General features: G+C 38.8%; 1 protein-coding gene across 2 annotated transcripts in view; it reads left to right on the top strand.

Moving 5' to 3' along the window:
• PRIM2 (DNA primase subunit 2) overlaps positions 1 to 5543 on the top strand; it is a 381685-nt gene extending 376142 nt beyond the window's left edge. For both annotated transcript variants that reach the window (XM_044253579.1, XM_044253588.1), the window contains exon 14: positions 4939 to 5543. In XM_044253579.1, the coding sequence (XP_044109514.1) occupies positions 4939 to 5163 (225 nt within the window). In that variant the 3' untranslated portion in view covers positions 5164 to 5543. The remainder of the gene's footprint in view (positions 1 to 4938) is intronic.
• Positions 5544 to 14578: the final 9035 nt, after the last annotated feature.

Here is a 14578-nt window from a genome sequence, read left to right on the forward strand (position 1 = left end):
ACATACCCTCCCCAATGTCCATAACCCAACCACCTCTCCCTCCCCCCTCCCCCCGGCCACCCTCAGTTTGTTTTGTGAGATTAAGAGTTTCTTATGGTTTCTCTCCCTCCCGATCCCATCTTGTTTCATTTATTCTTTTCCTACCCTCAAACCTCCCACGTTGCATCTCCACTTCCTCATATCAGGGAGATCATATGATAGTTGTCTTTCTCCAATTGACTTATTTCGCTAAGCGTAATACCCTCTACTTCCATCCACGGCATCACAAATGGCAAGATTTCATTTCTTTTGATGGCTGCATAGTATTCCATTGTGTATATATACCACATCTTCTTTATCCATTCATTTGTTGATGGACATCTAGGTTCTTTCCATAGTTTGGCTATTGTGGACATTGCTGCTATAAACATTCGGGTGCACGTGCCCCTTCAGATCACCACTACGTTTGTATCTTTAGGTAAATACCTAGTAGTGCAATTGCTAGGTCATAGGGTAGTATAAGAGCATTAATTTAAAATGGAATAAAAAATATGTACATTTTTTAAACAGTGTATTTTTTTTAAAGATTTTATTTATTTGTTTGACAGAGATCACAAGCAAGCAGAGAGGCAGACAGAGGAGGTGGGGGAAGAAGGCTCCCTGCTGAGCAGGGAGCCCAATGTGGGGCTCAATCCCAAGACCCTGAGATCATGACCTGAGCCGAAGGCAGAGGCTTAAACCACTGAGCCACCCAGGCGCCCCTAAACAGTGTATTTTAAGCAATATATTTTAAAGATAAAACATTTAAAGGTCTTTTATTCATCTTTTTTAAAGGATCTTATTTATTTGAGAGAGGGAGAGAGAGCTAGAGAGAGCACAAGCAAGGGAGGAGGGGAGAGGGAGAAGCAGGCTCCCTCCTGAGCAAGGAGCCTGACATAGGGCTCAATCCCAGGACCCTGGGATCATGACCTAAGTCAAAGGCAGATGCTTAGTTGACTGAACCACCCAGGTGTCTCTATTTGTTCATCTTTTGATGTACAGGCAAGGTCTCTTACCTGAGTAGTTTTGGAATTAGAATTCAATTTTTTTTTTTTAATAACCCATAATATACCATCACCAATTTCCGGTTCATCTTTCTTTAAAATGGAAGAGGAAGCTAATGATACATAGAAAACAATATGCTTTTTTCCCTTTCTAAGTGACTTGCCTTTCTTGAGTCTTTGCAAAGGGGTTAACTTAGATTTCATAGAACCAACAACTTTCTTTTTACACTCCTTTTTCCTTGGTTTTCCCTGAGATAACCTTATGATGTAGCAGCTGTTATTACTGTAACCTCCATTTCATTGCTGAGGAAACTGAGGCTTAGAAAGATGATCATATTTCATTTTGTCCACGTTGAAGTCTAAGAATTCATTTCAATCTAGAGAGTCCTCTTTTGTGATGATAGATGTATTGAGAATTTTAATAAGTTGATACAAGGTATAGAAAATCCCTAATGTGTAATTATAGGACAAAGTGTTAGATTCTTTTTATATGAAAAAATGCTACTATGTTTTTTATAATCTTTTTTTTTTTTAAGATTTTTATTTATTTACTTGACAGAGATCACAAGTAGACAGAGAGGCAGGCAGAGAGAGAAGAAGGGAAGCAGGCTCACTGCTGAGCAGAGAGCCCTACTCGGGGCTCAATTCCAGAACTCTGGGATTATGACCCGAGCCGAAGGCAGAGGCTTTAACCCACTGAGTCACCCAGGTGCCCCGTGTTTTTTATAATCTTTATACCCAAGTTTAGCTTTAGAAATATTATATGGTTTGTAGGCTTATTTGACTTTGCATAAAACCTCTTAAAACAGATTTCAGAGCAACTAAGTGATCAGACGGCCTTAATTCAGACAAAACCAGTTACTAGTTCTATGATTTTGCATAAATCATGTAATCTCCTTAAGCTTTGTTTTCCTAGTTTGTAGATGTGGGAGGTTCAACTTAAAGGATCTTCAAGGTCTTTCCAATTTCCAATGTTCTCTATTTATAAAACATAAAGCCTTCTGACTGAAATGTGTTCTACAATAAACTTTAAATGAAACATTTCATAAAATGCAAACTTTATATTGGATCTCCCACTTTTTAATGAATTGGGTGAAAAATCGAATATAATAAGTTCACAAATGACTCTCTTGTTAATAAAAATTATAGATTTATCATAAAACATTCAGGAAACATTTTAAAATTAGACAGCAAAGTAATAGACAAAAATTTGTTCTTAGTGATCTGAGTAATAACTTTTAAAATGTATTAGTCTGTATGCTATCAATCTGCTATACACTGAAGTTACTATAAAATTATTGGCCCACCATGTATCAACAACTAACTAAAGAGAATCAGAGAATCCTGGGGTATTCAGGAGAGTATTACCAGAAAACACTTTGTTTATTGGTTCACCTGTTAAGAGGGTTAATTCTGAACCATAACAGCAACTCTTTTAACCCCCTGCTAATCCATTTTAATCTACCATAAGATTATACATTACTTTAATCACATCACCTCCCCTCTTAAGGATTTTAGTGACTCCCTAATGTCTATAAAATTAGGTCTAGACTACTTACCCTGGTTTTCAGGGCTCTCTGAGGCCTGGCCCCAGCCTATCTTTCCAACCTCATTTCCTATTATTTCCTTTTATATGCCTTTTACACCAGGCCATCTGATCTACTTGCTTTACAAGAACATTCCTTCTTACCTTGCTCATGTGGTTCTGCTGCTTATATTAACCTTGACCTCATTATCTCAGCTTTTTACTCTCTCCATCTTCTCAAATTCAACTCCTATAGCCCTTCCTCACAAAGCTTTCCTTGATCAACCCAGCCAGAATTTCTCTCTAATGTGGAGATAATAAGGCTATATCTGTGACCCTTATCACTTTTTTATTCTTGATAGAGATTTTTAAGTATATGACTTATTGGGCTGGAAATTTCTTTAGAGTTGGTCAAATGCATTTGTGTGTGCTGAAAAACTGCTATCTCATAATGTGACCTTCTACACAGTAAGTCTTCAATTCATATGTGGCATGTACGACTGGTATAAACTGGTTAGTTCTGGGATCAACTCACCAAATATTTAGATAGCTACTGTATGCAAATCACTTCAGTACAAAGAGTGAGACATAAAAAGGTCAATAAATAGAAGACGAACAAAGAAAGTGTAATGGCTTCTCAGTTTGTAAAAATGTAAAATATGCCCTAACAAAAACACAACAAATAACTCAAGTAAAATGGTATTTTTTGTTGTCAGTGTCAACTGCAGAAGGCAGGGAGCACAGAGATTTTACATGTGATCAACTTAGTTGATCTTTACAACCTCACACTGGTTGAATGTGAACAAAGGGACTAGTGTAGGAGGTTCACACTTCAGGGGCTATCTTGCTCTTCTATCATACCCCAAGAGTTAGTAAAAGGCACACACATTTTAAGAACTTTAATGCATTATAAAATTACTGACCTTGGCACAAGGACATGACAGCGGAACCTACTGGTTATGAGCATGGTCTGCTCTTTCATATCCCAGCTCCAGCCCTGCCAATATGCGATCTGGGGCAAGTTAACTTAACCTCTCTCTCAACTGGAAGAATATTGACAATCGCCCTTCACAGGGTTCTTATAGAAGTTAACTGTATAGATAAATCTGTGTGTGAACGAGTATGGCATGTGTTTTATGCCACTTAGAATAATGTCTGGCACATAGTAGGCATTCAGTAAGTGCTTGCTAGTATTAAGGAATATATTTTTCTTCACTATTAATAAATTTTGGAATCAAAGTTAGGGGAAAAGTGGTACTCGTTAAATCTTTAAATACAAGAAATATTAACATCCATACAGGGGCGCCTGGGTGGCTCAGTCATTAAGCATCTGCCTTCAGCTCCGATCATGATCCCAGGGTCCTGGGATTGAACCCCACATCAGGCTCCCTGCTCAGTAAGCCTGCTTCTCCCTCTCTCTCTGCTTCTGCTCTCTCTCTGTCAAATAAATAAATAAAATCTTAAAAAAAGGGTGCCTGGGTGGCTCAGTGGGTTAAGCCGCTGCCTTCAGCTCAGGTCATGATCTCAGGGTCCTGGGATCGGGTCCCGCATCGGGCTCTCTGCTTGGCAGGGAGCCTGCTTCCCTCTCTCTCTCTCTCTGCCTGCCTCTCTGTCTACTTGTGATCTCTGTCTGTCAAATAAACAAATAAAATCTTTAAAAAAAAAATCTTAAAAAAAATACTCCTACAAAGTTTCATTGTATATTACAGGTACAGGATAATGGATAATTTGAAATGATACTCCAAATTTAATTTAAAGTTTAGTGATAGTATTTGAGTAAAGAAATATCTTAAAGCTGCAAACCTGGTCAGGTTTACATTAAGCCCCATTGGAAATTACAAAAGAAAAAGATTTTCTACAAGAAGTAAGAGCAGGGAAAGCCAAAGATTAGAATGAAGAAAATACATTAGGTTGCTTGTGCATTGTTTATATGATACTAAATGGGATTGCATATGCTTATACATATACATATACTCTAAAATAGGAGTGCTATCAGGGACCAATATACAGACAGTGTTTGTTTATATCCACTCCCTATGTTTAAAGACTACACCCTCACCACCACCCTCAAGTATTTCTTGACAGATAGGCAGGTAGGCATTTTGCTTAGCCCTCTAAGGTGCTGAGTAGAAGGTAGAGGTGAAGTAGAGCTAGATGGGGAACTGAAACTAAGTGCAGAGGTTCGGGCTAGAAATACAAATGCTGGAGCCATTCATGTTTAGGTAGTAGTTGACACACCTTCTGAATGTAATCATGTAATCAGTGAATTGAGAACTACTAGGTTTTGGGCAACTACGAGGTTTTTGAACAACTTCTAGAATGGTTTATCAAGCCCCTTTATTTATACCTTTGCTATGTATTTATATGATATACATTTGCTTTCTTACACAGGTGGATGATTGTGGCTTTTCTTTGAGCCATCCTAATCAATTCTTTTTTGAGAGCCAACGGATTCTAAGTGGTAATAAAGACATCAGGAAGGAATCCATCCAACCAGAAACTCCTCAACCCAAACCAGGTGTCCAGAAAGCCAAGGATGCGTCATCTGCTCTGGCCTGTCTAAATTCCTCTCTGGAAATGGATATGGAAGGACTAGAGGATTACTTCAGTGAATGATTCTTAGGCAGTTGGGAACCCTTTTCTTCACTAACTTTCCTTTCTTACTTTCAAGATTTTGCTTGTTTCTTTTTTAACCTCTTAGTCTACTTCTTCTACTGCTCCCCAGTTCATCCCCTGGAAAGGAGGCTTGTGGGTAAAAACTAAGCCTTCTGCTATATTTTCCTTTGACAAAAAAAGAAAAGGAAGAATTTCTTTTGAAATCTGACAATTGAGTGGTGTGATCTAAGTCCTGTTTTAGGAAATAAAACAGCTTTCTAAACTGGTTACACTCCCCCAGAGACAATAGAACTAAAAACAACTCTTATTTTAAACCTTATTGCTATAATTTTTACTCAAACCTTTTCTGGAGCATTTTTGTTAATAAATATCAAAATGTGTATAGTGTATTTGTATGTAATTGCAGGAGTCAGATCATGAGAGAAGGTGTCCAAGAGGGTGGTATAGGAAGACCCTGACTTCTCCTCCTACCCAGGACATACCCAATCTCCACTACACATACAGAAGTTCTTCCTGAAAAACTAAAGGCTGATTACATCTTCTGTACCACAAAAGGTAGGGGGCCACACAGATGGGGTAGAAGAGTTGGAGACACAGTAATGACAGGAACCCTACTCTCAGTGCTACAAACTGTAGTGGGGTGGGGGGGTAGCACTTAAGGACTCAGGTGCAGATTCGCCCAGTCTGGGGCACAGCAAAAAACACAGTGACTTAAAGACCAGGTAGACTGTAAGTGAAGGAATTACATTATTAACCCTAGAGCATCTGCCAAGCAGTAGGGGAACTGCTGGAAATTGTCTCCAGGATCAGAGGTGCTGGTGAGCAACACTGTTTATGTTTGCTTCCACTTTGATAGTGTAGACAGGAGCAGCATCCTGGAGCACTAGCTAACCTGTTGCCTCAGTGAGCCTTGGGTCTCTAGGACACCCCACTCCAGCCATCCTACCAAAACTGCCCCAGTATGGCATACATCAGGACATCCCTGGGCTGTGCCCACTATACATCAGCCATCTTGCCAAGGTGGCCCAGGTGCAAAGCATGCTGGGATGCCCCTAGGCAGTACTGGCTCCAGCTCTAGCCACCCCACTAGGGCAGCCCCAGTTTGGATAAAGCCCTGGCCTACACCTGCCCTAGGTCTAGCCATTCTGCTAGGGTTGCAGCAGTATAGAGCACTCCAGGATCCTCTGGCCATACCTAATTCAGCTCCAGCTATCCAGGCCAAGGCAGCCCTGGCACAGTGTGCTTCAGGAACCCAAGCTTGCACCTCTCCCAGCTCCAGCCAGCCAATCAAAGCCACCAAACACGCAGTCTATACAGGACCACTCCTTCAAGACTCAGAGAGGTGGTAGTTTCCCTTAATTCATACCCATGGGGAAAGTAAAAAAAAAAAAAAAAGAGAGACTGAGGAATATACTGAAAGAAAAGGAAGGAAGAAAAAAGAGCACCACAAAATCAGAAAAAAACAAACAAAAATACCCTAAATGGCGATAAACAATGTACCTGGTGAAAGAATTCAAAGTGAATTCTGGTCTAAGATGACATAGGAAGACCCTGAAATCATCTCCTCCATGGACACACCAAATCTACACCTATGTATAAAGCCAATTCCTCCTGAAGAACTGAGGGCTGACTGAACAGCTTCTGTACAACAAAAAATAGACCATACAGAGAATGACAAGGTAAGACAGAGACCCAATAACAAGAAAACCCTAACCTTGATGCAAACTGCAGTGAGGAGAGAGAGTACTGAAGGACCAGGAGCAGGTCTTTCCTCCCTGGGGCAGATGAAAAGAGCAACTAGATCCACCAAACTGGAGGAGGTGCTAGAATTCTCTCCAGATCAGATGGGCTGGTAAGCACCATGATTTATGCTCTCTTCCTTGAAAGCAAAGATGATAGCAGAGTTCTGGATGCTGTAGCCGGCTTGCCATTTTGGTGAGCCCAGACCTCTAGCCAACACAAGTCCCGGACATCCTGGAGCACAAGAAAAAAGCCACAACTTAAAAGAGCAACTAAACTGTAAAAGGAGGAACCATAGAACCTTCCCAAATGGCAAGAGAACTGCTGGAACTTTGGGTTGGAGGGGCTGATGAAGACCAGAGTTCAACTACCCCATCCACCTTGGTAGTGCAGATGGGAACAAGTCTGGACATCCTAGCCAGTCTATTCCCTCACTGAGGCCCAGGCCTTTAGCCCACACCAACCCAACCCATCCCACCCAGAAGGCCCAAGCATGGTGCACACTAGGACACCCCTGGTTGGTGCTCACTATAGCTCCTGCCATTGCACCACGATGACAGAGGCACAAAGCACACCAGAATCCTCTATGTCCAAACCATGTCAGTTCCAGTTTGCTAGAACACCCCTAGAACAGAGCACTGTGGGATTTCCTGGCTCACACCTGCTTCATCTCCAGCCACCCTGCTAGAACATCTGCTGTGTAGGCCTTCTGAGTACCCCTGGCCAGTAGTATACGCCTTACCTCAGTTCTAGGCTCCATACCAGGGTATCCACTGTACAAAGTTCCCCAGGACACCCAATGCACACCTGGCTTCACTTTAGTTGCTCCAACAGGACACCTTGTGTGCTGAGTACCAGAACACCCTAGTTTGCACCCACTTCAGTTTCCAGAGCACCTGTTGCACAGAGCAGCCCAGGACTTCCTGGTTGATACCCACTTCAGCTTCAGCAGCCATACCAGGGTACCTTATGAGCAGAGAGTCCAGAACTGACCATGCATACCTCAGTTTCAGCCACCCCACCAGGATAGGCCAGCACAAATTGCCTCAGACCCCCAGCTCATGCTAGCCACAGCTCCAGTCATCCAGCTAATGTCACCAGGCACACAGTCGATACATGGGATGACCAGACAGAAAACCATTCCTTCAAGTTTAGGAGAAGTAGCTGTTCCAACTAATTAACAGAAATACAAAAAGTCAAGCAAAAGGGGAGACAGAGGAATATGTCCCCTCAAAAGATAAAAGCTCAAAAAAGGAACTAAATGAAACAGAAATGAACAATATGTCTCATAAAGAGTTTAAAGTAATCATCATAAATATGCTCACTAGACTGGAGAGAAGAGTAGAAAAACTGAGAACTTATACAGAGAGAGGAAATATAAAAGAGAACCAATCAGAGCTGAAGAATACAATAAATGAAATGAAAAATACACTAGAAGGAATCAACAGATTATCACAAGGGACTAGCAATCTGGAAGACAAGGTACCGAAACTGATGGTAAAAAAGAAAAAAGAATTTTTTAAAAAGTAAGAATAGGTTAAGGAATCTCTTGGATAGTACTAAGTGAATATAAACATTTGCATCATAGGTATCCCATAAGGAGGAGAGAGAGAGAATGGGGCAGAAAACTTATCTGAAAAAAAATTGCTGAAAACTTCCCTAACCTGGGGGCAGGGAACAAACAGTTCCAAACACAGGAAGCACAAAAAGTTCCAAACAAGAGAAACGCAAGAAGGTCTACACCATAACATAAAATAATTGTCAGAAGTATCAAGAGAGAAGCAACTAGTTATATACAAGGGAAACCCCATAAAACTACTAGCTGATGTTTGAGCAGAATCTCTGCAGGCCAGAGGAGTATGACAAAAATATATTAAGTCAGCTTAGAGGAAACCAAAACAAAAAACCTATAACAAAGAATACTGTACTTGACTAGGTTATTCTTCAGACTTGAAGGAGAGATAAAGTGTTTCCCAGACAACCAAAGGTTAAAGAAGTTCATCACCACTAAACTGGCCTTACCAAAAAGGCTAAAGGGTAACAGGCTAGAGGAAGCAGAGGAATGATTTAATCACCTGGAAAACAGAGTAATGGAAAGTAATCAATCTGAGCAAATGAAAGAAAAAATAGCAAAATAAGAACAGATTTAGGGAATGCAGTGACTCCATCAAAAGTAATCACATTTGGATTAGAGGGATCGCAAGAGGAGGAGAGAGATATAAAGGCAGAAAATTTATTTGACGAAATAATAGCTGAAAACTCCCTCAATCAACAGAAACATATCTAGATCCAGGAGGTACAGAGATCCCTCCACAAAAATCAACCCAAGGGGATCCACACCAAGATATACAATAATTAAAAGGGCAAAAAGTAGTGATAAAGAAAAAAAATTTTTAAGCAGCAAGAGAAAAACAAGGGACATACAAGGGAACCCCCTTAAGGCTCTCAATGAATTTTTCAGCAGGAACTTTGCAGGCCAGAAGGTAGAGGCATGATATGTTTAAAGTTCTGAAAGGGAAAAATCTGCAGCCAAAAATATTCTACCCAGCAAGACTATCATTCATAATAGAAGGAGAGTTGATAAATTTCTCAGATAAACAAAAATTAAAGTTCATGACCCCTAAACCAGACCTATAAGAAACATTACAGGGCCCTCTTTGAGCGGGAAGGAAAGACCATATGTGAGAACATAAAAGTTGGAGGCATAAAAGTTGTAAAAATAAGTATATCTATAAAAAAATCAGTTAAGGGATTCACAAATGGATATAAAAATATGAAACCATATTTCTAAAATGTGGGAGGAAAGGAGTAAAGAATAGGTTCATATGTAAGCAATCATCAACTTAATATAGACTGCTATATGCAAAAGATGTTACATGGTAACCACAAATTAAAAACCGAAATAGAAAACAAAGAATAGAGAGAAGGGAATCCAAGTATATCACTAAAGAAGGCCAACAAACCATGAAAGAGAGCAAGAGAAGAAAGAATTAGAAAAAAAAAAAAAAAAACTGCAAAAGTGACCACAAAACAAGTAACAAAATGGCAATAAATACAAATAAATAATTACCTTGACTGTAAATGGACTAAGTGTTCCTATCAAAACATAGGGTGACACAGTCGATAAAAAAAACAAGATTCATCTATATGCTGCCTATAAGAGATTCATTGCAGACTGAAAGACACTTGCAGACTGAAAGCGAGAGGATGGAAATACATTTATTATGCAGATGGTTATCAAAAGAAACCCAAAGTAACAATTCATATATTGGACAAAACAGACTTTAAAACAAAGACTGTAACAAAAGACAACTGGACAGCCACATGCAAAAGAATGAAACTGAATCACTTTCTTTGACCATACACAAAAATAAACTCAAAATGGATTAAAGACCTAAATACGAGACCTGAAACCATAAAACTGCCAGAAGAGAGCACAGGCAGTAATCTCTCTGACATCAGCTATAGTAACATATAGTAACATATTTCTAGATATGTCTCCTGAGGCAAGGTAAACAAAAGGAAAAATAAATCATTAGGGCTACATCAAAAAGCTTCTGCACAGCAAAGGAAACAATTAATGGAACTAAAATGCAACCTACTGAGTGGAGGTGATATTTGCAAATGGTATATCTGATAAAGGATTAGTACCCAAAATATTAAAAAACAAAACAAAACAAAACACTGATACAACTCAACACCCAGAAAACAAATAATCCTGTTAAAAGTGGGCAAAAGACATGAACAGACATTTCTTCAAAAAGACACAGAGGTAGCCAACAGACACATGATAAAGTGCTCAACATTACTCATCATCAAGGAAATACAAATCAAAACTATAATGAGATATCACCTCCCACCTGTTAGAAGGAATAACATCAAAAACGAAAGTTCCGGGGCGCCTGGGTGGCTCAGTGGGTTAAAGCCTCTGCCTTCGGCTCGGGTCGTGGTCCCGGGGTTCTGGGATCGAGCCCCGCATTGGGCTCTCTGTTTGGCGGGGAGCCTGCTTCCTCCCCTCTCTCTCTCTGCCTGCCTCTCTGCCTACTTGTGATCTCTGTCTGTCAAATAAAAACAAAAAACAAAACAAAAAAAAAACGAAAGTTCCTTTTTCCATAAAAAGGAACCCTCTTGTACTATTAATGGGAATAAAACTAGCGCAGCCAGTGTGGAAAACAACATGGAAATCGTTCAAAAATTAAAAATAGGGCTACCCTACAATCCAGGAATTGCACCACTAGGTATTTTCCCACAAAATACAAAAGCACTAATTCAAAGGGATGCATGCACTCCTATGTTTATTGCAGCATTATTTACAACAGCCAAATTATGGAAGCAGCCCAAGTGTCCACCAATAGATGAATGGATAAAGAAAAAAGAGGAGAGAAGACAAACCGAGAAACAGACTCTTAACTCTAGAAAACAAATTGATGGCTATCAGAGAGAAGGGGGGCAGTGGGTGGGTGGGTGAAATAGGTGATGGGGATTAAAGAGTATATTTATCACAATGAACACTGAGTAATGTATAGAATTGTTGAATCACCCTATTGTACACCTGAATCTAATATAACACTGTATGTTAACTATACTGGAGTTAAAATTTAAAACCATTTTAAAAAATTCATGAAGTAGAAATATGCATGTGTTAAACTTTTAAAATATAATTTAAAAACTTTCTGGGTTAAACTTATGGGTGAAAGGGGTCAAAAGGTACAAACTTCCAGTTGTAGAATAAATCACAAAGAAATAATGAATAGCATGGTGATTATAGTTAATAAGAGTGTACTGCATATTTGAAAGTTGCTGAGAGAGTAGAACTTAAAAGTTCTCATCACAAGAAAATTTATAAATATATATGGTGAAGGATGTTAACTAGACATGTTGTGGTTGCTTTGCAATATATACAAATATGAAATCATAAGGATGCATACCTAAAACTAATATAATGTTACCTATCAATTATACTTCAAAAAAATGTTTCTGAGGTTTTTGTATTGTTTATGTACTATTGTATAACAAATTACCAAACATTTGGACCCTAAAATAAGCATTTATTATTTCATAGCTTCTTTTGGGTATGGAATATGATTGTACTTATTTTGGTCATCTTGCTCAGGGTAACTCACAGGGCTGAAATTAAGGTACCAGCTGGAGAACTGGGTCACTGGGATCAGAACACATTCAAGAGGAGGGTTTATCCAACTGCGTGAACACCAGGAGGGGAATCACTGGGGGCCATGCTAGAGGCTTTGCACTAAGGCAAAAGCATTTAATAATATGGTCTATCATAATACCAACATATAAAATTATGAAGTGTTTGGTTGGACATTCTTCTGCATGGCAGAGTAAGGAAGTAAATTAGCAAAATTTTCAGGATGCCCATCTGTATATAAATGCATAAAACAATGTTTATTTTAATCTGGCCTGACATTTCTTTAAAAGAAAAAAAGAGGGCACCTGGATGGCTCAGTCGGTTAACTGACTGCCTTTGGTTTAGGTCATGATCCTGGATCCTGGGATTGAGTCCCACATCAGGATCCCTGCTCAGCGGAGAGTCTGCTTCTCCCTCTAACCCTCCCCTGTCTAGTGTTCTCTCTCTCTCTCTCTCTCATTCTCTCTCAAATAAGTAAAATAAAATCTTAAAAATAAATAAAATAAGAAAGAATGCACATGTACAAATATGTAATTATAATAATGACTATCACCCTGGTGAAAATCACACCAGACTATACTAGGAGAATTTTGTTTTGTGAATTTGTGTGTATTTCAATAAAGGGCAGTGACTTCAGTATATTTACTACAATATTCTCATTTTCTATCACTGTATAAATAAATTTTTAACAGACACTATGGAGTATTATGCCTCCATCAGAAAGGACGAATACCCAACTTTTGTAGCAACATGGACGGGACTGGAAGAGATTATGCTGAGTGAAATAAGTCAAGCAGAGAGAGTCAATTATCATATGGTTTCACTTATTTGTGGAGCATAACAAAAAGCATGGAGGATATGGGGAGTTAGAGAGAAAGGGGTTGGGGTAAATTGGAAGGGGAGGTGAATCATGAGAGACTATGGACTCTGAAAAACAATCTGAGGGGTTTGAAGTGGCGGGGGTGGTGGGAGGTCAGGGTACTAGGCGGTGGGTATTATAGAGGGCACGGATTGCATGGAGCACTGGGTGTGGTGAAAAAATAATGATACTGTTATGCTGAAAATAAATAAATGAGAAAAATAAAAAACAACCAACCAAAAAAACCAGGACCTGTCTCTATGCTGCCTATAAGAGACTCAATTCAGGCTTAAAGACTCATAAAGACTGCAGGTGAAGGGATGGAAAAAGATACTGGTGAAAATAGAAAAAGAAAAAAGCTGGAGTAGCAATATTTATATCAGACAAAATAGACTTTAAAACAAAAACTATAACTAGAGACAAAGAAAGGCATGACATAATGATACAGGCATCAATCCAACATGAAGACATAACAATTATAAATACCTGTGCATTCAGAATTGGAATACCTAAATACTTAAAGCAAATGTTATCAGACATAAGGGAGAAATATAATAGAGGACTTTAGCAACACAATAGCAGAAGATTAATAATCAGTCTTTATTTGTTTGCTTAAGTAGGCTCTACATCCAGCGTGGAGCCCAATCTTGGCTTGAATTTACAACCTCAAGATTAAGACCTGAGATGAGATCCAGAATGAGATGCTTAATCAACTGAGCCACCCAGGGGCCCCAGTCAATCTTTAAATGGTCATTAGACCATTAGTGCAATCCCTATCAAAGTACCAACATCATTTTTCACAGAACTAGAATAATGCTAAAATTTATATAGCACAAAAGATTTCAGATAGCCAAAGCAATCTTGAGAAAAAAGGACGAAGCTGGAGATATCACAATTCCAGTTTTCAAGATATACTACAAAGTTATAATTATCAATATAGTATGGTACTGGCACAAAAGTAGACAAATTTATCAATGGAATAAAATAAAGAGCTCAGAAATAAACCCAAAAAAACAAAATCAATTAATCTATGACAAATGCAAGAATATACAATGAAGAAAAGACAGTCACTTTAATAAGTGGTGCTGGGAAAGCTGTCTAACTAAGTACAAAATAATGAAACAGGACTGCTTTCTTATACCATACACACAAAAGAAGCTTAAGATGGAATAAAGACATAAATAAGAAACATCAAACCATATGTGTTCCAGAAGAAAATATAGGCAGTAATTTTTATGACGTGACCTTAGCAACATTTGTCTAGATATATCTCTTCAGGCAAAGCAATCAAAAGCAAAAAGAAACTATTGGGACTACAGAAAAATAAAAGGCTTTGCACAGAAAAAGGAAGCATGAACAAAACAAAGAGGGAAACTACTAAGTAAGGAGTTAATATCCAAAATACATAAAGTACTTATGCAACTCAACACTCAAAAAACCCCAAATAATCCAATTTAAAAATCACCAGAGGAAGTGAATAAATATTTTTCCAAAGAAGATATACTAATAGCCTACAGACACATGAAAAGATGTTCAGCATCAGTAATCATTGAGGAAATGCAAATCAAAACCACAATGAGATATTACTTTACACTTGCCAGAATGGCTAGAATCAAAAATACAAGAGATAGGTATTGGCAAAGATGTGGAAAAAAGGGAACCCTTGT

Source organism: Neovison vison, chromosome 1 (genome assembly GCF_020171115.1).
Source record: "Neovison vison isolate M4711 chromosome 1, ASM_NN_V1, whole genome shotgun sequence".
In the NCBI taxonomy this organism is placed as follows: Eukaryota; Metazoa; Chordata; class Mammalia; order Carnivora; family Mustelidae; genus Neogale; species Neogale vison.